We start from the raw sequence: 27,432 nt of genomic DNA on the forward strand, positions 1-27,432 counted from the left end.
TTCTCTTTCTTTTTTTGTTATTTTCCACCTCTGGTTTTTCTCTGAGTGTTCGTCTTTTTGTTGTTGTCGGTCTCTTGGGGAGATTAAGCGTTGGAACTCGAACTCTCTTTTTGGGTGGAGAGAGCTGTGGCGTTTCCCTACTGCCCCGTCGCCATCTTGGTCCCCCCCCCCCCGTATGTGAATTTTTTAAGTAGCAAGTCCCTTCCTGACCTGGGTGTTCATCAAATGTCCCTCTGTCTTTGTCACATTGAAATTCACAGAATGCTTTTAATGAAGATTTAAATTGAAATACCCCTCAAAGTGAGCATTTAGGAATACAGATCCTCATAAAGCAGCTAACTGGGAGTTCTCAGTGAGAAGCCTCCAAGTTGTGTTCTCTGTGTGCTTGCCTAATGTGACTTGCTAAACAGAGTTTGCTTAACAAGTAATCACTCATCTCTTTCTTCTTCTATTTTTCTTTCTAGGTATTTCCACACAATATACTTAGGTATTCGGAGCCGACAGAGTGGGGAGAATGACAGATGGAGGTTTTACTGGAAAATGGTGTATGAGTATGCCGATGTGAGTATGCTGCATTTGCTAGCCACCTTTCTGGAAAGTGCTCCACAGCTGGTCCTGCAGCTCTGCATTATCGTACAGACCCATAGCTTACAGGCCCTCCAAGGTAAGGGCTTGCAATTTGGTTTCTGAATTTGGGGAAAGATTGAATGACTACTTTTGTCCCAATCCAAGCATTGTTGACACAGGCCTGCTCTATGTCTGCTGCTTAACACATGATTTGTGAATGAATGATGCATGTAATTTTCTTCACCGTCACTTGTCCTGAAGAACTAATAGAAAATTTATTTCTGCCCTCCAGATGCCCTCTTACTAGAGAATTAAAAAAAAATGCTTTACAATTTTACACTTGGTCAATATGCACATAGAGTCAAGGCTTTCTGGGTTTTATGACAGAATAATTCTCAAAAGTTACAAAGACAGCAATATGTAATCCATACCATTTCCTCCTTTTGACAATAAGAAATGGAACAAGAGTCAGGTATCAGTAGATCACATCTGTATTCCTAGCTATTCTGGAAGATAAATTTGGGAGGATGGTGATTCAAAGTCAAACAAATGAAAAAGTACATGAGACCCCACCTCATCCAATAAAAAGGAGTATGATAGTGTGTGACGAACCTCCAAAATATGGAAGAAGCATAAATAAGAGGATTGCAGTCTAGGCTTACTTGGGCAGCAATGAGACCCTATTCTAAAGTAATGAAGGCAAAAAGGTCTGGAGGCATGGTTTGAGTGGCTGAGTACCTGCCTAGCAAACAAAAGAAAGAGAGCAAGAGATTAAAAGGATTAAAAGGAGATTGTAAAGATTACTTTAACATTAAAAATAGAAGACTGTATGGAAAAATATCTATATTTAACAATATATTGATTACTTTTTAACATTAAAAAATAGAAGACTATGGAAAAATATCTATATTTAACAATATATTGGCATGCTACAGTTTTATGAAATGTGTACTATTATTAGGTGAATATGTTCATGTTTATTTGTTTAGTCATTTATCAGTGAACCTTTCCCATGTGGAATAGAGTTGACATGGTAGTTCCTCAGCCCATGCTAATCAAATTCATTTGAGAAAAAGGCAAAGCCATGCACTCATGGTTTATACTTGTAATCCCAGGCTACTCAGAAGGCTGAAATATAGAGGATCAAATTTACTGTTCAGCCTGAACAGTAAAGTCCAGTAAACTTCATCTCTGAAATAAGCACCAAAAAGCTAGGCTGGAGGTAGGGTTCAAGTAGTAGAGTGCCAGAGAAGCAAGCAAGTAAAGCAAGAAGCCCTGAGTTCAAACCTGGGTACCAGCACCAAAAACGGAAGGAAAAATATCAGAAGCAGCGAGACGATGAGTCAAGCTTGTAGGTAGAGAGGTAAATAAGTGGGTATAAGGAAGATAGTAAGAGGTCATTTCTAAATAAATGTTTCCTGGTTATTTTTCTGTCCTGTAACTAAATAGCTACTGTGAAGTGCATAACATTGCTATGCTTCAGTTATGGAAATCTCAGCAGAGGCTATGCGAGGCTATGTGGCCACTCATAACCACCAGGTTCTGATCACCCTCCAACATGACACTTGATCTGGCTGGTAGATGGAACCTCTACAATGTTCTTATAACTTATGCAGAATAGTTAGCTTTCTCTGGGTGCCTTAATTTGGAAGTAGAGGTCATGGTAGTTGTTATTAAAAAAACGGGGGGGGGGGAAGAAAGTGCTACACATGTAAAACTTGCTCTACTTTAAGAAAATAAGAGTGGATTCTGAGCCAAATAAACATATAGTGCCTGGCAAATGTTTGAATGAAGGCAACATCCAACTAAAATTACCTTAAAATACCTACGTCCATGATTAGAAGAGCTGAGTGTCTGCTTACTACAATTAGACAATCACCATTCCTCCTTTATCGACCGCCCCCTTCACCCCCAAATCCTAGGTACATGCTACAGACATCAGGAATTCTTTAGAAGAGAAAAACTTCAGATCAAAAGTGAGGGGCTGGGAAGGTGGCTCAGTGGTAGAGTGCTTGCCTTGCATGTTTGAGGCCCTGGGTTCGATTCCTCAGCACCACATAAGCAAAAAGAAAAAGCTGGAAGTGGTGCTGTGGCTCAAGTGGTAGAGCGCTAGCCTTGAGCTGAAGAGCTGAGGGACAGCGCCCAGGCTCAGAGTTCAGGGCCCACGACTGGACCCCCAAAAAAAAAAAAAGTGAAGGGCTGCAATTGACTACTCCATGGCCCAAACTTACCAAGGGTCTCTTCTGCTTTTCTTTCTTTCTTTTTTGAAAATTTTATTCTCATGGTGATGTATGGAGGGGTTACAGTTTCATAAGTAAGGTAGTGATTTCATTTCTTGTCTAACTTGTTAGCCTTTTCCTCATTTTCCTCCCTTTCCCTTCCTCCCCAACTCCCCCTACTCCAAGTTGTACAGATCATTTCTAACATATTGTCTTGTGAGTATCACTGTTGCATAGATTCCCCTTTGTTCTTTGTCTCACCATTTTGTTGTTCCCCTTCCCTTTCTTAGTTCAGATAAATGTATATACAATACCCAGGGTAGCAAATTTAATACAATGACAACAGGGGATAAACAATAGGGAGAAAAAAACACAAAAGAAAAAAAATCACATAGTACATTGAGAACAACAACAAAAAAGAAAAACCTCTTGTGTCAGTGTCTTGGAGTTCATTTCATTTCACATCATCTTATATGGTCATATGTATATGGCTATTGAGCTATTCTGCTCATCTGCTAAGATTATCCTAAATGTATACTAATTATTACAAATAAAGAAGACCTAAGGACCTATGTTCCTTTGGGTCTGGCTTACTGCACTTAATATGATTTTTCCAAGTCTTTCCATTTCCTGACAAATAGGACGGTGTCATTCTTTCTGATGGAGGTACAGAATTCATATATATATATATATATGTATGTATATATATCACATTTTTTGATCCATTCATCTATTGAGAGGCATCTGGGTTGGTTCCATATCTTAGCTATGGTGAAAAATGCTGTGATAAACATAGTTGTGCTGGTAGCTTTCATGTGGCCTTATTTGTGGTCATTTGAGTAAATGCCCAAAAGTGGGATTGCTGGGTCATAGGGGAGCTCTATGTGTAATCCTTTGAGGAACCTCCCTACTGCTTTCCAGAGTGGTTGAATAAGTTTACACTCCCACCAACAGTGTAGCAGTGTTCCCTTTTGGCCACATCCCTTCCAGCATCTATTGTTATTAAATTTCTTGATTATAGCCATTCTGACTGGGGTGAGGTAGAATCTCAATGTTTTGATCTACATTTCTTTTATGGCCAGAGATGTTGACCATTTCTTCCTGTGTATTGGCTATTCTTTTTGTTTATTTTTTATTTTTTCCCCTTCCCATCCCTTCCCATCTCCCACCCTCCTCCCACCCAGCTAAAGTTGTATAGTTTGTTTTTCAACATAAGGACTTGTACATCTCATTGTTGCAATGGTTCCACCTGTATCCCTGTTTAAACAATTTGTTTTTTCCCTTCCCCTCCACAAATTATACCAACATCAAATACAATGAAAGCAGGGGTTATACTGTGGGGGAGGGACATACAAAGCAACAAAGAAATCATCTTATAACTATGTTAGAAACAATTGCAAGAAGAAAAAAACATTTGAATACTTACCTTGGGATTCATTTTACCTAACATCAACTTATCTGACCTTTTCTGCTTGTCTCAGACATATACTAATTATTACAAATAAGGGAAACCATGGGACCTATGTTTCTTTGGGCCTGGCTTACTCCATTCTTACTTCCTCTTCAGAAAAGTTTCTCTTTAAGTCTGTAGCCCACTTACTAATGGGGTGGGTATTTCTTTGAGGATTTGTTTTTGGGGAATTTAATTTTTTGAGTTCTAAGTATATTTTAGATATGAGGGAGGCTCTTGTCTGTTGTATGGCTAGTGAAGATTTCTCCCAATCTGTAGGCTTTCTACTGATCTTATTTAGCTATGTCCTTTGCCATGCAGAAGCTCTGAAGTTTAATTTAATCCTGTTTGTCCAACCTTTCTTTGATTTGCTGTGTTTCTGGGTCTGAAATTTACTACTGGTTTTCTAAAAGACTTAGAATAGCATAGAGAAGATAATGGCAATAAAGGGAAAAAGGCAAGAAAGTTTAAGAAAATAAGATCACTTTTTCAGTTTGAGATTTATGTAAAATTTCAGGGAGAGGGAGAACTCGGAAAGGTAACTCTTCATCTTCATCAGTTTATTTATCCGAAGCATTGGAGTAAGGATTTGTGTTCCTTAAGCCTGGTGATCTAAGGATCAAGGTTCAAAGCCAGCCTGGGCAAGAAAATGTATGATACTCTTATTTCCAATTAAAATACCAAAAAAAGGCAAAAGTAGAGGCGGTAGCCTTGAGTGACAAAAAACTCAAGGACAGCATCCAGGCCTTGAGTTCAAGCCTAAGGACCAGCACATGTGTGTGAGTGTGTACACACACACAAATATGTTCCTTTGAATATGGCATTTCCAATACATGTTATACCAGGCATACTAGGACTTCTATTCTGGGACTCAACACTGGCCAAAGCTAAGGCTGACAAATTTCAAATTGCTGTAGGAAAACTGACCTTTATCTCATCCAAAGATCAGAAAAAATCAATGCTAGTCATTGTGCACAGATGAAGAATAAACCCACTAGGTTGATCTTATTGTTTCTTGTTTCTTGATGAGGGAAGTGGGGAGAAGGTTATGTTATAAGACCAAAGGATAAAAGCAAACCACAACAACAAATCCTCTAGAAAAGACCACCTCAGACTCCACTTTCTGATTCCAAATATCCCTCTGCTGAAGAAATATCCCACCTGCAATGAAGCCACTTATGAATTAAATTAATGTAGGTTATATAGATGAGCTTTTCCCTCTAGGAAAAGAAAAATAAATATGATAAAGGAGCTTTGTTTGACATCTATTTTCACACATATTTAGTGACAGGAAATTCTTTGGATTTAATTGTAAAAGCACAACTCCTTGCTCTGAATGCAAATAATCCATAGGCATGAAACCTGTTAGTTATCTGCCAGTCACTCAATATTAGAACCTCTAAAACATTCTTTTTTATACTAATGTTTTTTATTGTGAAAATACCGTACAGAGGGGTTATGATTACATGAGCAAGGTAATGAGTACATTTCTTACCAAGCATTGTTGCCTCTTCCTTTGTTTTCCTCTACCATCTCTGCCCTCCCATCACCCCCCTCCAAGATGTAAAGTTTGTTTTTCAACATAACATCTTGTACATCTCATTGTTGCAATGGGGTCACCTGTATCCCTATTTAAACAATTTGTTTTTTTCCCTTTCCCTCCACAAATTATACCTTACAAATTCAATGAGATACTATCAATATTTCAACCTCATTCTTCAAAGAAATAGAAGAGGCAATTCAAAAATTCATATGGAACAATAAAAGACCCCGAATAGCAAAAACGCTCCTCAATGGAAAGAACACTGCTGGAGGAATATCAATACCAAATTTCAAACTCTACTACAAAGCCATAGTAATCGAAACAGCTTGGTACTGGTACAAGAAGAGACCTCAGGACCAATGGAATAGAATTGAAAACCCAGAAATGAACCTACAGACCTATAGCCATCTAATCTTCGATAAGGGAGCTAAAAAAATAGAATGGAAGAAAGACAGCCTCTTCAGTAAATGGTGCTGGCAAAATTGGTTAATAACTTGTAGAAAACTAAAGCTAGATCCTTATATATCACCCTGCACCAGAATCAACTCCAAATGGATCAAAGACCTCAGAGTCAAAGCAGACACCCTGAAAACATTACAGCATGGAATAGGAAAATAGGTCTCCTTGGCACAGGCCAAAATTTTCTTAATAGAGACCCAGAAACACAACAAATCAAAGAAAGGTTGGACAAATGGGATTGCATGAAATTGCAGAACTTCTGCATGGCAAAGGACATAGCTAGCAAGCTCAATAGCAAGCCCACAGACTGGGAGAAGATCTTCACTAGCCATAAAATGGACAAGGGTCTCATCCCTAAAATATACCTGGAACTCAAAAATTAAAACATTCTTATTCAGCAAGCAGGGAATGGTCCTAAGTCTGCTGGTCGCTTTATACATGACTGTGTCCAAAATTACTATTTTAGGATAACAGGAAAATTTCATACTCCAATATCAACCAGCTACCACCCTTTGAAGAACATTCTTTTAGAAACAAGAAGCTAATCAAACAACAAATATGACATTTTAAAAAAAAACAGATGGTCAAGAATTGTATTCTCCTTGTGGAAATCATTAGTCCTAAAACATTGTTATCGGTGACAATCCTTTCCCACTTCTCCTCACTTAGAGAGTTATTAAGCCAGGGAAGCTGGCTTGTGCTAGAGGCTGACAGGCTTAGGGGAGAGCTGTTGAAGCATAATTGCCCTTCAGTTCCTACCCGCCTAGGAGGACAGCTTGGCTCCTTTTTCAGACAAGCAATTGGGACAAAGCTGAGCTTCAGACCTGAACATCCATTTCTTTTTCACTCTTCACTGTCACCTGAGCCATGCTGGCAGGCACCAACAGCTCTTCCCCGGCTTCCAAAGATTCCTAGGAGCAGCTTTCCCCAGAGGCTAAGAAACACTCAAAGAGGGTCCATTATTGCTAAGATGGCACAAGGTAGTTAATAAAGAGTCTTCAGGTTTGCATGCTGTCAATTGGGGTGTTCCAATCACAGCCTCACTTCTCATCTGAAAATAAAGGGAAGGCAGGCAAGAAGGAAGAAGGATAGAGCAAGGAAGGAGATTCTGAAAAGCATTAATGGACATTGGTGCTCCTGTTATTCTCCACACAGAGACCCTATCCTCGGTGTTAAAGATGTTTAGTAAGGTGAAATACACTTGTATTTTCATTTATCCACTTTGTCTCAATCGATTGCACTTTCTAGTCAAGCAACCTTTACACCTGCCCAGATCCTTGTGGCCAGCCTACTACTTCATACCCAGCTTCTCCCTCTCTGGTCCAATTCTCCTACTAATGGTCAGAGAGGTGTTTGGACTCTTATGGCTTCCAACGCATACTTAACACCTTTAGCAAGTTAAATCAAATTCTCGAGTTCGTTCCAAAGTCCATGTTACAACTGCATTCTCCTCATCAGTCATTACTCTGCATCCATTCTGTCTTCCTCCCTTCTAGGAAAGTCACCATACCCTACCCTCCTTCAGGCCTTTGCACATGCTACTAACCTTTCAGGAATATCCCTCCCCTTCCTTTCTCTCCCTCTCCCTCTCCTTCTCTCTCTTCCTCTCCCTCTCTCTTTCTCTCTCTTCTCTCTCTTTTTGTCTCTCTTTCTCTCTCTTTCTTTTTCTTTCTTTCTCTATTTCATTGCCCATCCTTAGCCTTGAACTCAGAACCTGAGTGCTCTCCCTGGACCTTTTTTGCTCAAGGCTAGCACTACCACTTGAGCAACAGCTCCACTTCTGGAGCCATCAAGAAGCCTCACAGACCTTCCTGCCCAGGCTGGCTTTGAACCTTGATACTCAGATGTCAGTCTCCTAAGTAGCTAAGATGATAGGCATGAGACATCAGTGCTTGGCTCTTCTACTCTTTTTTTAGCCTGGTTCTCCCTTACTCATCCTCATCCTCCAGAACTCAGCTTTTTTGCCTCTGAGTAGACTGTCCTGACTACCATGTCGTGTCCATGCCTTCACTAATATTTCTTCATGTATCTTAAACTTCAGCCCTGTGAAAACTCTTGCATTTCTTGCTACACCTCCCCCTTTACCCATATGTTCTGGGGGATGATAATAGTGCCCGATTCATATGATTGAACAAATTATGTGATATAAGGAGTGCAAAATATTTGACAACTAATCATGACCCATCAGACCTTAATGTACAAGTCACCTATCTCCCCTTCAAGAGTCCTACTGAATTCCATATTTTGACTATAAAAGTCTTAGAAGGGGCCCAGTGGTAAGCAAGGAATGAACAGGTGAATATTTTTACGGTACATGAAAATAGAAAAAATATCCAAATCTAAGATTAATGGACCTATATATTTTTAAAATGAGGCACAAAAAGCCTCATGAAGAGAGAATGGTTAAGCTGGCCAGATACACTGACAAATGCCCTCCTACAGAACACATGACTACAATGGTGCTGCTACACAGGAAAAACATCCTTGTACCAACTTCTATCTTCCTCTCTCCATATTCCAAGAAACCCTGTGTACTGTCCCTAGCACCAACAGTTTATCCTGAGTATTTTGTGAAAAAAGTGGAGTTTTTGTTTTTGGTAGCCATGGGATTTGAACTCTCGTTTTGCACTTGCTAGGCTGGAGAGATACTGCTGAGCCATGCCCCCAGCCCTGTTTTACACTGATTATTTTTAAAATAGGATCTTGCGTCTGTCCTGGCGCACTTGTGAACTACAACCTTCCTTCTGTAAGTCTCCAATCATTTCCAGGATGGCAGGTGCATGCCACTGTGTCCAGCTTCTTCCATTGAGATGGAATTCCTGGGACTTTTCTCCCTGGGTTGGCCTAGAACTGTGATCTTCCAATCTCAGCCTTGCCAGAAGGTAGGATTACAGGTGGGAAACCATCTGAGCCCAGCTCAGAGGTGTCTTTTGTGTATCTTTTGAGGCTACTGGGAAAGTCAACATTAAGAGGTTGTCCTTAAATAGCTAACAGACTCAGATATGGGATATCAGACTCAGATCACTAGGGGTGACTAAGAATCCTCTGCATATGCAAAACTATATTCTGGTGAAGACTCAAGACCAACTCACTTCCAGGTTGTTGCATGCCATAGCAAAGCAGATACAGGATAGGCTTCTGTTACCTTGGTGTGGCTTTGGGTTAGAAAAGAAATCAGCTACCTCCACACCAGTTATTCCCCAGAGCCACTGTCTTCTAAATGTGTCTGGATCCAGACAGGAAGAGCACAGGCAAGTGTGCCAGTCTGTGAGAAGGACAGTGTTCCAAGTCCCTTTAAATGCGTCTACTTTGCAGTGGCTATTTTAGTTACTTCATTAACACATTTGCTAACATCTATTGTGTGTGATGGTGCGTGATGCTCTGTGTAGAATTTGTCCTAAAAAGAAATTCACTTTGTACTAAAAGTTTATAATGTGACATTATAAACAATATGATCAAACATATTTAGTAATACTTAACTTTTCCAAATGTATTCAGGAATGCATGGTTATATTTTCTGGATGGTACGATAAGGGGAGCCCTGAGGATATTTCCCACAAATTTTTCTACACAACCTGTTCCTGAACAGACTTCACATCATTGTCAGTCAGTTCTGACTAATGGGTTCATAGATTCTGGATTAGAAAGAAGCATTCAGGGCACCTGATTCATTACCATAATTGACACAATGTGACCAAATCTTTCTTTACCCACCACTTTCAACCATAGTCTACCATCCCTCCAGAAAGTTTTCTCAGTATGAGAAGACTCAAACAGAAAAAAATTGCTTGTCAGTTCTCAGTCACATTATTTCCTCTGTACAATACTATTCCTTTTTTTGGGTGGGGGGGTCCAGTCGTGGGCCTGAACTCTGGGCCTGGGCGCTGTCCCTCAGCTCTTCAGCTCAAGGCTAGCGCTCTACCACTTGAGCCATAGTGCCACCTCCGGTTTTTTTCTTTTTGCTTATGTGGTGCTGGGGAATTGAACCTAGGGCCTCAGACTTGCAAGGCAAGTGCTCTACCACTGAGCCACCTTCCCAGCCCATCCTCTGTACAATACTATTCCTGATCAAGTGCATTAAACACTCATACCAGGTTACTCTAGTCTGCCAGAAGAGTTGTCTCCTCTGGTTGAGCTGAACACTCAAGAGTTAACCTGAAGTCCTGAAACTGTTTATTTTGATGTATCCTTATTGTAAACAGAATCTCATTACTTGTTTAATTAGCATAAGACCTGATAAACTGTAAGTGTGGAAAGTTTTGACAACATTGGGAAAGCTGAGTAGGACCATGGCAAAGTGTTAGACAGTCTTTTTGCCTTAAAGCCTCAGGACCTTGCAAAAAAGATTGTGTGCAGCCCTGCAATTCCGTGGCTATAATGATGGATGTGATCCTGCTTCTCTACTCTTTTGTAGAATGCCCTGTGAACCTGCTGCTGGTAGCCTTTTCTCCTACCGTGTATTTTGTTAGTTTGTTTGCTTGTTTTGAGGTTTGGGGGCTGAACTCTGGGCCTGGGCGCTGTCCCCCAGCTCTTCAGCTCAAGGCTAGCGCTTTATGACTTGAACCACAGTGTTACTTTCGGCTTTTTTTTTCTGCTTATGTGGTACTGAGGAATCGAACCCAGGGCGTTTGATTTCATGTGAGGCAAGCACTCTGCTACTGAGCCAACTTCCCAGCCCCTCTCCTACCGTGTTTAAGAATAGCTGTAGGCACAATCCTCCTATAAGCTCCAAACCACTTTATATTTTGCTGTTGGAACTCATATTGTTTGCTGCAGAATATTGTTTTTGTTTTTGTTGTATTTTGTTTTGTTTGTTTTATTGATGACATGTCTATTAGAGCACCATTCCCACCAGGAAAGTAGAACATGTTAGGTATTTCATAAAGAGGGGATTTAAGCCAGGTGCTGGAGGCTAACGGCTGTCATCCTAGTTACTCAGGAAGCTGGCATCTAGGGATCACAGTTTGAAGCCATCCCAGGTAGGAAAGTTCATAAGACAGCAAAGAGTCAGAAGTGGAGCTGTGGCTTAAGTGGTAGAGTGCTAACCTTAAGCAAAAATTCTCAGTAACCATGCCCAGGACCTGAGTTCAAGCCCCAGGACCAACATGGGGGGGGGAGAAAGAAGAAGAAGGAGGAGGAGGAGGAGGAAGAGGAGGAGGAAGAGGAGGAGGAGGAGGAGGAGGAAGAAGAAGGAGAAGAAGAAGGAGAAAGGTCATGATTAGGGGATGGACAGACACTTTGCCTGACCAGGATCCCTCAACTCTAAGTGTGGGATTCTTTTGCAGGATTTTCAGCTGTATATAAAGGAAAGCATATATCCATGTGTGTGTGATTATGTGTGCATGCGTGCATGCATGTGTGCTTGTATTCATTCAGCAGTATTCTTTTGAGCTGTAATTGCTTGTAGGTGTGACTCATTCATTTTCATTGCTCTATAAGTTATTCTAATAATTAGCCTCAATATATTTAGCCCACCAATGGCTATTTATTAAGTACTTGTTTTAAGTTTTGGCATATGATGACTAATTCTACTATGGATATTTTTAAATAAATCTTTGATACGAGGGGACAAATAGTTCTGTTGAATTAATACTGGAGAATGAAATTGCTGATTCATAGGACACACATTGAACTTTAGGAGATAATGTCAAAGTTTTTGCCAAAGGGATGGTATGAATTTACATGCCCAGAAACAATGTGTGTGTGTGTGTGTGTGTGTGTGTGTGTGTGTGTGTGTGTGTATATATATATATATACATAAAACTAGATTGATTCCTAATGACATCATCCCATTTGTAAGGAAATGGAAAGACTTGGAAAAAAATCATATTAAGTGAATATGCCAGACCCAAAGAAGCATAGATTCCATCGTTTCCTTTATTTGTAATAATTAGTATATGTCTAGGTTAGTCCTAGCAGATGAGCAGAATAGCTCAATAGCTATATACATTTGACCATATAAAATGATGCTAAGGGAAATGAACTCCAAGACATGGAAACGAGGTTTTTCTTTGTTGTTGTTTTTAATGTACTATGTGAAATTATTTCTTTCCTCTTTCATATTTTCTTTTTTTCCCCATGGTTTATCCCTTGGTCACTGTATTTGATTTTGGTAACCTGTGTATTATATATATATATGTTTATCTGAATTAGGGAAGGGATAGGGAACAACAAATTGGTGAGACGAAGGACAAAGGGTAAACCAATGCAACAGTGATACTCCTAAGACAATATGCTGGAAATGAACTTTACAATGGGGGGGGACTTGGAGGAGGGAAAATGAGAGAAAAACAGGGGAGGGGGTAACAATGCTCAACAAGAAATGTACTCACTGCCTTATATATGTAATTGTAATCCATCTGTATACCATCTTGACAATAAAATTAAATTAAAAAAAGAAACTCTCTCTAATAATAAACATGTATACATATGTGTAAATGTGTGTGTGTGTGTGTGTGTGTGTGTGTGTGTGTGTGCTGAGATTGTTCCAGATCCTTTCCAAATTTGGCACTGTGGGTTTTCTTAATTTGAGCTTTGAATCATATCTCAACATGATTTTTTAATATGTGCCTTCAGATAATGTTCAGACTAAACAGTGATTCTTCTCTTTCTCCATTCCCTCCTTAGTCCAGCCATGCATCAGCAATGTGCCATCTCTTCCCCCTCCAAAGCACATCCCCTCTCACCCCCTTCAGCAACATCATTAGCAACACCCTAGCCAAAACCAAAACCCACCTGCACTACCCCAGTGAACTACCCCAGTGAACTTCAACCCTGCGTCCCTCTTGCCTATTCTTATCTTTTAGTTGTATAGAGGTGTTACCATTCAACCAATCAGTTTAGAAGTACAGTGCATCTTGATCCATGTCATCCAACTCATCATTCTCCCCAAACCCTCCCAACCCAAGCCCTCCCCTAATTTTCTTAGTTTCATAGGATATGTATTGAATATTATGACTGCAATCTCTCCACAGTTCCTCTCTTTATTCATTTACCCTCTCCTCCCAATGTCTTTCAAGTGCCTGTTTCCTGGTGTTTATTTTTTGGACTATGAGTTCATTTTTCTAAGACATTGTACCTTTGTAATTCTCCACTGCAAATCCAATACTTCACTTATACATTTGTGTGTACTTGCATACAATTCTGTATATCTTTACTTACACATTTATAAATGAGTTCTAGTTTCCATATATGAGAAAGATGTGTCCTTTGTGTCTCTGGACCTTCACTTAACATAATTTTTCCATGTCCATACATTTCTTTGCCAATGATATAATATCATTCTTTGTAATGGATAAGTAAAATTCTATTTTGTGTATATATATATATATATATATATATATAGTGTGTATATATTTTCTTGATTCATCCATATCCATTGTAGGACATCTGAGCTGTTTCCAAATCTTGGCTATAGTGAATAGTTCAGCAAAGAATAAGAGAAGTAAGTATTCTTGAAAAGATTAGCCTTTCATTTGGGTCAAAAATAGCCCTGCTTTGTCATGATGAAGTAACAGAGAAAAAGGGCGTTCTGTCGGGGAAAATAGCAATTTGAACAGAACTAGAGGAGAATGTCATGGGTTTGGTTCATGCATGTGTGTTGAGCAATGCTGGGGATAATCGTCTCCTCCAAGTATTATGGAGGCCCTTTACTCCATAAAACTAGATTGATTCCCAGGGGCTTGGAAGTTGAATTTGGGCTCAGTGGTAGAGTGCTTGCCTCACATGCATGAGACTCTGGGTTCAATTCCTCAGTACCACATAAGCATAAAAAAGACAGAAGTGGTACTGTAGCTCAAGTGGTAAAGCGCTAGCCTTGAGCTGAAGAACTGAGGGACAGCACCCAGGCCAAGAGTTCAGCCTCCATGATAAACAACAAAAACAAAACTAGGTTGATTCCTAACACTTGAAAATGCTCTCTAATAGGCTGTTTCTATCACAAACTTGTGTTCTTGTATTTCTCACTTGGCTTTTTGTGGCTTGTGGTTTTGTGGTGTTTTGTTGTGTTTCTCTGGGTTTTGTTATGGTTGTCGTTTGTTTTGTTTGTGGTGCTAAAGATGAAAGTCATGGCCTCATGCATGCCAGGCACTTGCTCTATCACTGCACGAGGAGTCCAGCCTATGTACTTGTTTAGAGCTTATGTTTTTGCATTATTCAGTGTCTGGGAATGTTTAGGAATATAATGAAATAGGTCAATAAAATAATAAACTACTAGTGTGCTGTATCAATGAAGTTCCATTTTAAAGACCCATCACAAAGCACTTTGTAAGGAGACCATCACCATGCATACAAGGCATGCTGGCCACTCTACTCTGTGTAAAAGTATTGGCAGGGGAAGCAATGGTGCTATGGAGTAATGGACAGTATTGATCCTTTCACAGGAGTCTCTGAGTCATCACAGTACTACACCAAGTTATTCTTAGAGGAACAGAAAGAAGCTTCATCTGCTTATCATTGATTCAAGTGCTTGAAATCAGCTCTGTGATTTATCAGCCCCCAGCACAGCTGTGAATTGCTTTGAATTTGAATCATTTTGAACATAATATAAAATAAGGGGGCCTATTTTTAGGTTCTACTTAATTATCTCCAATAATCAAGCACAAATCTTGGTATTTTTCCACTCAGCATTCCTTCTCTCTCCACTCTCTCCTTCCCTCTAAGATATAAGTGAGCATATTGTATGTTTAGATGCTCAGTGATTGCGCTGTAGCAATGGAGAGAAGAAAGGTCAACAGCATCTGCTTCAGGCCTTTTTGAAACAAGCAGCAGTAAAGAGCTATCTTCCATGAACTGCATCTCCAGTGCTCTCTGCCCCTTGCCTTCCCATGGCTGCTTTCCTTGACAGTGTCCAGTGTCCCCAGATTGTAAGAGTGCTAGTACTTTACACCCTCATTTGTTTTCCATTTCCCTGACCTTTAACTTCCAGATGATGTCTGCTTTGACTGAGTATCAACATGCTGTAATTATTACTTCTAAATGCTAAAAATAGCTACTGTGTGTGGTAATCAAAATGTTTTCTGAGCAAACTGGAAGACAGGTGAAGTCAACCTAGTAAAAGATGTTCAAAAGTGGCATGATACAGTATTTTCTCACATGGCTTGTATTTTGTTTTATTTGGGGTTTTGTCAGTTTTTTTTTTAATGTGATGCTACAGCTGCATGACTGACAATTTCTGAGCATATTAGTATCCAACTGGGTAAGTAGGTGGGTGAGGAAAGCTTGTCCCACCTTTATGATTGTTTCTGCATCATAAACTCTTAAAAGTGTATTTCTGGGTAGAAATGTATCTTGCATTTCTTCAGTAGATTGGTGTTGAGTTTTAAATCATTCTACAAGCATGTAAGCCAGTATTTGCTTGATGACTAAACAGGAATAAAGAACAATAAAAAATCAGGATTATATCCTAGAAATTATTTTTAAAGGATTGTAAAAAGAAAATATACTTATTATCCATAGCAATGTATATATGTATTTATATACATACATATATGTATAAACAAACGTTTACATTCCAAGTGGATCTGTGGCTTCAGCCACCACGGCATCTGTCTTTGAAAGTATACAGAGTAAGCTCCATCCCTCACACACTCTGAAGCCACAGATCCACTTGGAATGTAAACGTTTGTTAGCATGAAATCACTGGAGATTCACTCTTCAAAGCTCACAATGAGCCTCTGATTGCGGAAGGACAGGCAGGCCTGCTGAGCACTGCCGGCCTAAGGTTTTGTCAGCACTTTCATTGTAATCCTAAATTCATGGCTTAAAACCCAGTTGTAGCAGAAGATTGGAGACTATGAGACTATAGAGACTCCAAAACTTTTTCAGCGTCCACAATATTATCAGCTCAGACACTTGGACAATAGCATAGGGTACCAGGTTCGCTCATCGTGAACTTCCCATGTGGAGGTGCATGAGGAGCTTTCCATTACCACAGCAAAATTTCTGAGATAAGCAATATAAAAAGAAGAAATGTTTATTGTGTCTGATTATATTGGAGATTTCAGTCCATGGTCTATGGGTCCTATAAGTCATTTTGAGGCCCATGTCGGGAAAACACATTAATTACAGGAACATGTGGTTGAAGCAGCCCAATCACCTCATGGCCACCAGAAGTGAAAGAGAAAGACAGAGAAGTTGGTTTCACCATAGTCTTCTCAGGCATGCCCTCATATCTTCCAGTAGACTCCATCACTGAACATTTCCATTACCTCTCAATAATGCCGTACTGGGAATCAAGATGATTACGTGGCCCTCTGAGACACATTCCAGATCCAATATACAGCTAGAGGTTTTGACAAAGGCTGGCACTTCTAGATTGTTTTGTTAACTCAAACATGGAGTTGAAACTCAGTTTTGAAAATATGTTTTTATAAAACGTATCTCCTATAATAAGTATCAAAAAACATTTTAAACAAGTTCTTTGATATAAATGAATAAAGGCAAAATATTATTCCACAGGCATAAAAATCATTTAGAGCAAAATTCGTATTCTAAGTGCTTTGACAATATAGAGAAGATACTTACTTCAAATCAGTAGAGGCCAGAGAGTCTCGTGGAAGTGGAAGTGTTGGATCCTGCAGAGCAAGTGCAGTATTTGCAAGGGAGAGCTGCTTGAGGCAGGTATAGTTAGAGTGAACGCCTCCTTCCATAAAGACTGAGGGCTGATGTACTGCTGAGCCAGGAAGTGAATCCTGAAGGTCAAGATCCTGAAAACCACTCTTTGTTCTTAAGATTCAGCCCACATATCACCAAGATAGGCTACAATGCCTTAATTAGAATCTGAAGAAAAACTTCATTAGTTATTACATCCATTTATTTGATATACATTTACTGGGCACCTATCCATGACAGGCACTGAGTTTGATTGTAGAAAAATAAAGATGACAAAGACCATTTATCCTAGAATGATCACAGCCTACGAGTGGAGAGTATTTGCAGAATGGGTCATGAGAGTGAAGAGGTAAAAAGATAGGCTAGCAAGGCAAAGGTGGCTCACGCCTGTAATCCTAGCTACTCAGGAGGCTGAGATCTGAGGATTGTGGTTCAAAGCCAGACCAGGCAGGAAACTCCGTGAGACTCTTATCTCCAATAAACCACTAGAAAACCGGAAGTGGCGCTGTGGCTCAAGTGGTAGAGCACTTGCTTTGAGCTGAAGAGCGCAGGGACAGTGCCCAGGCCCAGAGTTCAAGCCCCACGACTAAAAAAAAAAAAAAAAAAAAAAAAGGCTGTTTCCTATCTTCCCATCATGTGTTGAAAGCTTATGGAAATAAACTGACAGGATGCAGATCAGTGGAAGAAAAAGGCATGCAAAATTTTTACATCCACATGGGAAAAATCACAGTACAGGAGTAATGAAGGTGGAGGCTTAAATAACTTCAGAGCTACAAGGTGAATAGAGACTGAGAAGGAAGAGGTATGGCCTATCCTGAAGAGAGAAGGTGGAAGAGACAAAACAGAAAGCACAAGGGAGCAAAGGTGTCTTGTAATGTTGAAGACATCATACTTCTGGGCTGTCCACAGAGATGTTGTCAGGTTGATAGAATGAAATTAGATGTGGAGACTTTAAGACTCCTGTTTTCTTGATAATTATTTCTGATTATTTGATAAAAATCTGGGAGGAGATTTAAGACAATTGCATATCTTCCCTTGATCAGAAAGGGGAGTTACAGCGAGAACTTTCCTCTGGTTCTCAATTGAAAGAAACAAGATAATTTTTGAGAATCTGTCTCTTACTTTCTTTGTAGTGCTAGGGATGGAAACCAGAGACTTGCACATATGAGGCAAGTACTTTATCATTGAGCCATGCACTAGCCCTAGAAAGACTGATTTTAATGCAGTTTCTTAGGCCTCTCAGCTTGTTAGACTATCTGAGTCCAAACAATACATCCATGTGACAGTGAACAACCAAAGAAAGAATTTATCAGTTCCACCTGAGCATGATGTGAAAGTCTTAATATGCACTCTGGCTTGAGATAAGTTGATAGGTAAGCTAGTAAAAATAAGAGAGCTCATTGAAAAAGGAAAGGCCAAGGACACCAATAGTGATGGCTCTGGGGTAGAAAAAACTTTTGGAGGGAAAGGAAGGAAGAAAGGAAGGAAGGAGGGAGGGAGGGAGGAACGGAAGATGGTACAGTTGATCATATCAGAAGAACTCTATTATATAGTAGCCAAGGTCTGATTCAAAGGAAATGTCCATAAGGAACCAGAAACTAGTTAGATGTGATAATTAGGAGATCTGAGGGACATGTACCAGGTACTTAATAGTCAAGTTCAGAGAAACAGAGAATAGAGTAGAGGTTTCTAAGGCCTTGTAGGAGGAAGAGAAATGAGAAGTTGTTTAACTGGTAATACTATTTCAGTTTTTGCAAGACAAGACTTCTAGAGTTGTGGCTGCCACTATGGAATGGTACAATTATAATACTAAAGGTGAAAATGTTTACATTGTGTGTACTTTAACTGAATTTTGTTTGTCAGTCGTGGGGCATGAACTCTGGGCCTGGACGCTGTCCCTCAGCTCTTCAGCTCAAGGCTAGCACTCTACCACTTGAGCCACAGCGCCACTTCCGGCTTTTTCTGTTTATATGGTGCTGAGGAATCAAACCCAGGGCCTCATGCATGTGAGGCAAGCACTCTACCACTGAGCCACTTTCCCAGCCCCTAGCTAAATTTTTAAATAAGGGAAAAATCCAAACTCCTTCACCTCAGAAAGACAAGATTCTAACACTTCTCTCTGCCACATAAAGGGCACTGGGTCCATCTGTGCTCTCATTTTCCAGTCTTGTAGCCAAGTGAGAGTGCTCAGCACTTTTCTGAATTGTAAACAGTTCTTAATTCACATTTTGTTTCTCCTTTAAATGCATGTAGCCCAATTTAGACTGCTTTAGCCTAACCTTGAGGTTAACTACTAACCAGCCCTCCCTGAGAGTTCTCCATCTGGCCATGGGCCATTCACATCCTCCAGGGCCATTTGTTGTGATCTTGTCCTTTCAACCTAGATTTTCCCACGAGGTTTTGAAACCTCAGAAACCTTCCAGCAAATGGCAGTTGTCTGCTGACCTATTATTAGCATGAAGTACTTTTAGCTTTGTTAGGTTTGAAATAATATACATTGATAAAGGGGGAAGGAAAGAAAGAGTTGTGCATTTTCTTAAAAGCTTCTTAACACATCATCTCTACTCCATTAGTCATGGGAGCTAATTTCTTTTTCACCAGCACATCAGTATTTACGTGGTAGATGAGAAAATATTTATAGTTCTAGGACCTTATAGAATTCCTAAAACTGATGGCCATGTCTTTGTGATGTTAGAGGTACTCTAGGCTGTGTACAGAACATGAATTCAACAAACAATTCATGAAAAAATGATTACATTTCTTCCCAAGTGTGTGCACACATGCTTACATCTACACCTAGGATAAGAGTAATCTCTACTTTTCAAGCTAGGTAAAAATGTTGGAAGGGTGACATTGATCAAGACACACTGTATTCATAAACTGCTTTGTTGAATGGCAACTCTTTGTACAACTACTTAAAGATAGTAATATTTTTTTAAAAAAAAAGCTAAGACACTAACCGTGAAAGTTGTAATTCTTGAGGATGACTCATTCTCAGTTTCTACAGAGTCCCCTGGACAATGAAAGAAAAATGCAGGCTGCCTCCCCCAGGTTTGCAATGAAGAGAAAATTCAGTGTCAGAAGACCTTGTTGGGAACATTGGTTCCATGGTTTAATAACTTTCACTCGTGGCATAATCCTCTACCTCTCTTTGCTTCTCGAGGGAGAGTAAACCTCATCTCATAGGGAAGAAAGCTGGGAGGATTGGTAGTGACCATGTGGGGAGCCAGTACCCCATGTTCTATGTGCTACATGGCGGATACTCAAGGAGAATCTCTTTCCCTTTTTGCATGAAGAACATTCAGCTTTTGTATGTCAACCCTCTGACAAAAGACACCATTCATAAGCTAACATACCCATTTCACAGCCAAAGCTAAACTGTCAAATACACTCAAGCAAGGGGTAAAGCATAAACCATTGCTGATTCCTCAAAAGAGGAGGAGAAGAGAGAGGATAGGAAAAGGAAAAGAACAAAGGAAGTAAAAGAAGGAGAAGAAAAACATAAAACCTTCAGCAGCGTGAAATAGGAAACATAAATCAAAGAACCCCTGAGGAATTGTGAGTTGCTTTCTCCCACATGCCCTCCTGCTGTGTGCTGAAGTATTGATCATCAGACCTGCCACTGGGTCAAGACATTTACATGCTGTTTCTAGGCCTGGTGGACATGGAGAAAAAAATATGACACAGTAATCTGATATTATCAGATCCCAGAAAGGCACTTCTGGAAACACTAATTGGATTTTTCTCCAGCCTTTTTTTTTTTTAAATTTAGTGAGTTCCCAGAGAAGATCACACCTCTCCTAACACTTATAAAGAGAATTTGTGTGCCAAGTAATACCTATTCAATGCTTGAGGAGATGTGTTGCCATGGTACCAATCAGATTTTGTCTTCATTGGGGAATAGAAATTAAAACTGACAATGGTTGAATACAAGTGTTTTTGTTTGTCCCTCTGAGCTGTGTTAATGCCTGGAAAGGGTTTTGTGGTTGTTTACTGGCTTTGAAACAATAGTAATTTAAAGTGTATAAGATAGGAAATAATGCAATGCATTTAGAGAAACAAGATGTCTCCCCAAAGGAGCTCATTATTCTTATAAATTTACATTATCAAAGAACGTGGGAATGCTAAAAAGCAAGTTCTTAATGGTCACAATAAGCAGTGTCATCTCAGAACCAAAGAGAGTTGGTGGGTAACTAATGGGGTATAAGTGCAAGATTGATCTAGAAGCCTAATTGGCTACTTTTATGGCTTTAGAATTCTGATCTTATATTAGAGCTATAAAATATCCATTGTGCTTCGGGGAACATCTGTGCATTTGGTTCTCATAATAAAAGAAATATTGAAAATCAAGAGCAGTAGCTTGCTTTAGAGAAAAACAAGGGAGTGATTAATATGGATTCAGGAAAGTGGCTGCCCATGGGGGCTGAGGTGGAGAGAGGAGAGGGCTTCAGAGACCTCGGGAATATTCAAGTTCTTAAGTTGAAGGGCATTTTATTATTTTTCCAAGAACTCCATATAGCCATCACCTTCAGTCACTGCAGTAAAATTGAGTTAAAAAGAGGGGGAGATCAGGTAAGTGAACCAAAGGCAGCAGATTCAAGTCTTGACTGTCTTAACTAGTTCCACGATTTGGTGCATGTCACTCACTTTGCTGAAACCCCACTCAACTACCAATTAAAAGGTTATTCAAATGGGTGACCCTCTCCCTCCTAACCTGAAAACTATCCAAATCTATGGATGGCAAATGGAATAGAACAATGCCAAATTAATCGTGTTGGGGAAAGTCTCTTCATCCCGTAAAACAAACAAAATCCCATCTACTCATCCATTCCAGTTCCACCGTTAGTGTGATTTATTCTAGAATCCCAAGGAAACGTCTACAATGTCTAGGTAATCATGTTGTTTGTTGAGCAGAACTGTGAGATTTTTTTTAAAGCATGGTATTGGGGAGTCAGTAAAAGCACTTGAAGGCGGAGATCTTATCTCTTTCCATCCTTCCAGACATCTCTTTCTCTGTCAGCCCATCTTATCACCTTCCCTGAATGTAAAACAGCAATATAATGAACTCAAGAGGCACCTAATTACTTCATGCTCATCAAATGTGTATGAATGCAGTCAGGTGCTTCATATTCTACCCTCTAAAAAATTACCAGAAAATAACAGTTCGTGGGACTGGGCTAATTACCAAACCACTCGGAAGTAAATGCTTCAAGGAAATGCTTCCTTTGAGTTTCCATCAAGATGCCAAAAAATAACTTCTTTCTTCATTCATTAAATCACTGTTGACGCAGCTTCTGTAGGGGAGGAGTGGGCTGGGCTGGGCTTGGGTGGGAGCAGGCAAGACCTGTGCTGGCTGGCTGTTGGTCATCATTTAGTTTCTATGAGCACAGATGGCAGGTGTGATCACTGCAAAGGAATTCTGGGGCTCTGCAGCAACTAGCAGGGTTTAGGACACACTTTCAAGTCTTGGATTCGTGTGTTCAACCAGAACAGATATGAAGGGGCTGCAGATCCACCTTGGCTCCTAGGTATCAGGATAGATTTTTGTTGCTCCCAGCCTGTCTGGAACACAGCCACCCTCAAGCTGAGCATCAGGCTTTGAAAAGTGGGGCAAATTTCTCAACCTCTTGGGGGCTCCATTGATTCTCTCATAGGGGAGCTATTCCACATGTTAGGGACACTCCCAAGGCTTACAGCTTCTTGCATCTAAGGCTCTGAGTGCAAGGCCTGGCACCTAATATTGACTCAAAAACTATGATCCTGGCTTCCTTTTACTTTTCGACTATTGCACTTAAATGGAAAGGTACCAGGCCTCAAAATTCCCTCTCTCCCTCTCTCTGCTGTAGTGTTCCATTAGTACTGATGAGAGTTGGACTGGGAGCTTTGATAGCAGCATGTATCTCCAAAAAAGTCCCAGAGTCCTTTAGATATAAGCATATGAGTATCTATGTGAATGGAGAGCAGCAGAGCTGAGCACCTAATGCCTCCTGAGCTTTGGGAAACAAAATCCAAAGGCCTGATGTCACAGGGTGATTTGAAAGAGTTTGACATTGTCATACCACCCCCTTTATGAAGGGTTTAATATCACAAATTTGCAAAAAAATGTTCATAACAGCATATAAAAGTGTACAATCAAGTCTTCTAATCAAATTATCAAGGAAAGATATGCTTATTCTAAATGTCTTAAGACAATTTAAAAATCCCCTCCCAGAAACTGAAATCTGAAGTCTGTGATATCCCTCTCCTTACATAAACATCTAGCTAGCAAGAAAAACATAGCATTTAATTGTGCTCTCCATTGCTATATTTCTATTTCATTCACCCCTAGTTATTTCTATCACATTTTTATTTTTTAAATATTTTTATTATCTTTAAGGAGTTGTACAGAGGAATTGCCATTCAACAACACAGATCATAAGTACCATGCTTCTCGATCAGTCTCACCCTTTGCAACATTCTCACCCACCCCTGGAAACCAACCCCTTCCCTTAGTTATCTTCATATTAGGTTGTGCATTGAATCTTTTACAACTTACCAAAGCAGTTTATGTGTATAATGCATTTTGATCTGTGCCACCATTTACTCATAACACTAACAAGTGATCTATCAGGGATTGAAATGCACATGCAGACCAAGAACTAAGCTCTTGTCTACTATGTCATCAGGAAATTCCAGGTCTGAAAAGTCACTCCTGATCACTTCTGACCACTTCACCTGTGTCTGTGCTAGCTGAAGCACTGGGTTGTGATTAGTGCCTGCCACTGGTTCACACAATAGCCTCCCAATAACTATCAAAGAAGTGATGTAGGCATCAGGTAAAAGAATAGAACTAGAGCATTTATCAATCTAAGACTCCAAGTAAAATAAAACCGTGTTTACTTCAGCCTATAAAATATTTAATGCTTGTTTATCTTTTTAGAAGGTAACAACCTTCTAAAACAATTTCAAATCTAGAAATAAATAATGATGTGTTGACCATTCAATACAAGAGACACTCATGTATTAAAATCTAAACTTACCAACCATGATGCAAAGTAGGTTAGGTTATTATTTGCATTTCAAGAAGAAACAATACAATTATTTTAAGTACATATGTTTTAGATGTCAGATTTTAGATCTTATTGTTGCTTTCAACTTATTTTCTTAGCTAGGCACTAGTGGTTCATGCCTGTAATCCTAACTACTTGGGAGGTTGAGATCTGAGGATTGTATTTCAAAGCCAGTCCACAGAGGAAAAAGTCCATGAGACTCTTACTTCCAATAAACTACTCAGAAAAAGCAAGAAGTGGTGCTGTGGCTCAAGTGGTAGAGCTCTAGCCTTGATCACAGAGAAGCTCAATGACAGAGTGCAGGCACTGAGTTCAAGTGCCAAGACCAATACAAAAAAATTTTTTTTGCTTCTCTCTGAACTGAGAAATCTTACATTCTTTTTGTTGCCAAGGCAAAGGAGAGTCATTTGGTGTTAATAAGAAGTTATTTTAGTTTCAAAATATGGCTTCTTCTGTGAACAAATAATGGATTTTCAAATTAACTGAAGATTCCCATGATAAACACTTATCTGGCATCATTTCTATCAAGTGCTCCTGCCTACTTCACATTTTTTTCTATTGGCACATGTACAATGTGCATTTCTTAATCTTCTCAGGAGATAGAACACCAGACAAAAGAGCAAAGGTCAAATCAAGGTCTTTCAGTTATGTCTTATTTCTATCAGAAAGTGCCTCAAAAATTTCAGTAACATGGAAATTGTACATGCTGTAATTAAAGGAAAGAGTTACTCTTTAAGTCATTCTAATATTATTACTGGAGATAACTTTGTCAACTTTTCTCATCCTAAAGTGCTAAGAAAGGCAATAATTATTTGTGTCTGCTGAGGTTTGATATTTTAGTGGAAGAATTCAACCACTGACTTATATTTAACTCTGTTCCAATAGGAATATGAGGTAATGAATGGGAGAAGTCACTGACCTGGAACAAGATCACTCTGAACATGACACTATTACACAAAATGGAACATTTACTTTCAGAGAACTCCTTCTTAAAGCAGTTCTGAATGCCTTCCAAAGAATAAAATGCTAGCTAGTATATTTTGAGATGCAGAATCAAAGATGATATCAAGTTACTGAAGGGTAATATACTTTGGCTGATATGCTGAGAGTGTTTGTTTTTAAAAGTTTTTACAATAAAGGTAATCAGGTGATTCTTAAGTTTTCCCAGAGCATCTCAGTAGAGTCACTAAAGGAAGAAGAAAGGGAAAGTGTTTAGGTCAGAGGTTCAAATCTGATTCCAGAATTTAAAAATCAATTACATATTGATTCCATTGTCAACACATTATAAGGATAAAAAAATTACTAATACCAACTCTTACTTAATTTGTTTTCAGAAAGATGTTTCATTTACTAATGTATGTTTTTAAGATTCTTGTTTTAATGAACATAAAATAAGATTTCCTATTTTTAGACACAGTGTGTAATTCCATGTATGTACACAATGTATAATGATCAAATCAGAGTAATTACCATGTCAGTCTCCTTAACTATAATTTCCTTGTGTTGTGAGTCTTTGAATAATTCTATCTTTACGAAACATGGAATATGCCATGAAAGTCACCTTGCTTTGCTGGAGAGCATTAGACTTTTTTCTTTCTTACTGAGTTTTGGTAGCCAGTATTCAATCCTTCTCTGCCTCCCCTCCTTTCTTCCTTTCTTAGCCTCTAGTGACCACTTTGCTAGTCATCTCACCTACTTCTGAGCTTCCACATGTGAGTGAGATCTGTAGTACTGGTCTTCCTATGCCTGACTTATTTCACTTCATATAATGTCCTTCAGTTCCATTCAGGTTGTCACGATAATTGGATTTTATTCTTTTTTATTCTTTACCACTCAGTATCTTAGATATGTAGCCTCATTTACTCCCAAACTATTCTGTAGATTAGCCAGAGCACTGGGAGACCTGGATATGTATACATATACACACAACACAAATACTGACTAAATGCTGTAAATGAGCAAACTTTCAGACTAAAATCGGCTGAAAATATATTTGCCCAATCTTTGATCTACCTAATTACAATCAGACACGAAGAAGCTTTTTATAAATCTCCAAGACTCTGGCATAGTATTCAATCCTTGGTACACACAATAAAAGATTACAAGAACTCAGTGTCCAATAGAGGGGCAAGGATATTAAAGCACTTTATAAACATCAAGGAAACCTCAAGACTATGTTTAGAGAGTTCAGTGTTTGGAAGAAAGGAATTCTTGTTTGGAAGGAAGGAATTCCAGTTTGGGTTTTACATTTTTTTTAATCTAAATAACTTTCTACTTTAGGAGAATTAGAACTATAATTTAGAATTTCCTTTTATAATTTAAATTTTATTGTAAAGGTAATATACAGAGGAGCTACATAGGTAAGGTAATGAGTTACATTTCTTTTTGTATTTTTTTATTTTATTAAATATGCTGTACAGAGGGGTTTCATTTGCATGAATAAAACTATATTTCTTGTCGAACATTGTACCCACTCCTTTGTTGTTCTCCTTCTATCCTTTCCCTCCCCAACTCTTCCCCCACATCCCAAAGTGTAAAGTTCATTTCTGACATAGTGTCTTGTGAGTATCGTTGTTGCAATGGGTCATCCTGTGTCCTTCTTTCAGCTTTTTGTTATTCCCTTCCCTTCTCCAAATCAGATAAATGTATATACAAGATGGAGAATCAAAGACAGTAATTGCCAAGGTTAAACCAGTGGGGGGAAAATGAAATAAAATAAGAAGGAAAGAATAGACACAGTAAATTGTAGACAACAAGTGAAGTAAGCCAGACCCAAGGAAACATAGGCTCTATGGTTTCCCTTATTTGTAATAATTAGTATATATCTAGGATAGTCCTGACAGAGAATCATGATAGCTCAATAGCTATGTACATATGATCATACAAAATGATGCTAATTGAATGAACTCCAAGACATGGAAATAACAAGTCTTTTTTTTCTTTTTGGTTGTTGACCTTGTTTTCACCAATGTACTGCATCTAGTTCTTCCTTCTTATTTTATTTCAGTTTTCTTTTTCCACTGATTTACATTTCTTTTTGAACAGTGTTACCCCCTCCCTCATTTTCTCCCACTTTTTCTCCTCCCAGCCTCTCTCCCCCCAAAGTTTTAAAGTTCATTTCCAACATAATGTCTAGTGAGTATCACTGTTGAATTGATTCACTCTTAGTCCCACCATCTTTGTGATTCCCCTTCCTTTTCCCAAATCAGATAAACTTATATACAAGACAAAGGGTACAGAAATGAAAAATAATGGCAACAGGGAATAAACCAAATTTTTAAAAAAGAAAGAAAAAAGAAATAACTGAAAACAGCACAATAAATCCTCCTGTTTCAATTTCTGGTAGTTCATTTCTATAAGCATCATTTTATACGGTCAAATGCACATAGCTATTGAGCCATTGTGATCCTCTCCTAAGAATATCCTCGTTTGTCCTCACTGTGTGAATACTTACATTGCCAAAGAAACACAGGCTGCATGGTTTCCCTCATTTGTAATAACTAGAATATGTATATAAATCTACAAGTTCATACA

The 27,432-nt window shown here is 39.1% G+C and overlaps 1 protein-coding gene across 1 annotated transcript in view; it reads left to right on the plus strand.

The window, feature by feature from the left end:
• The window catches only part of Xkr4 (XK, Kell blood group complex subunit-related family, member 4), a 441,035-nt gene that overhangs the window by 270,398 nt on the left and 143,205 nt on the right, over positions 1 to 27,432 (plus strand). Inside the window, exon 5 of the mRNA XM_013009246.1 lies at positions 465 to 664. Coding sequence (XP_012864700.1) covers positions 465 to 664 — 200 coding nt within the window. The remainder of the gene's footprint in view (positions 1 to 464; positions 665 to 27,432) is intronic.

The sequence above is a fragment of the Dipodomys ordii genome, unplaced genomic scaffold, assembly GCF_000151885.1.
Source record: "Dipodomys ordii isolate 6190 unplaced genomic scaffold, Dord_2.0 Scaffold9, whole genome shotgun sequence".
In the NCBI taxonomy this organism is placed as follows: domain Eukaryota; kingdom Metazoa; phylum Chordata; class Mammalia; order Rodentia; family Heteromyidae; genus Dipodomys; species Dipodomys ordii.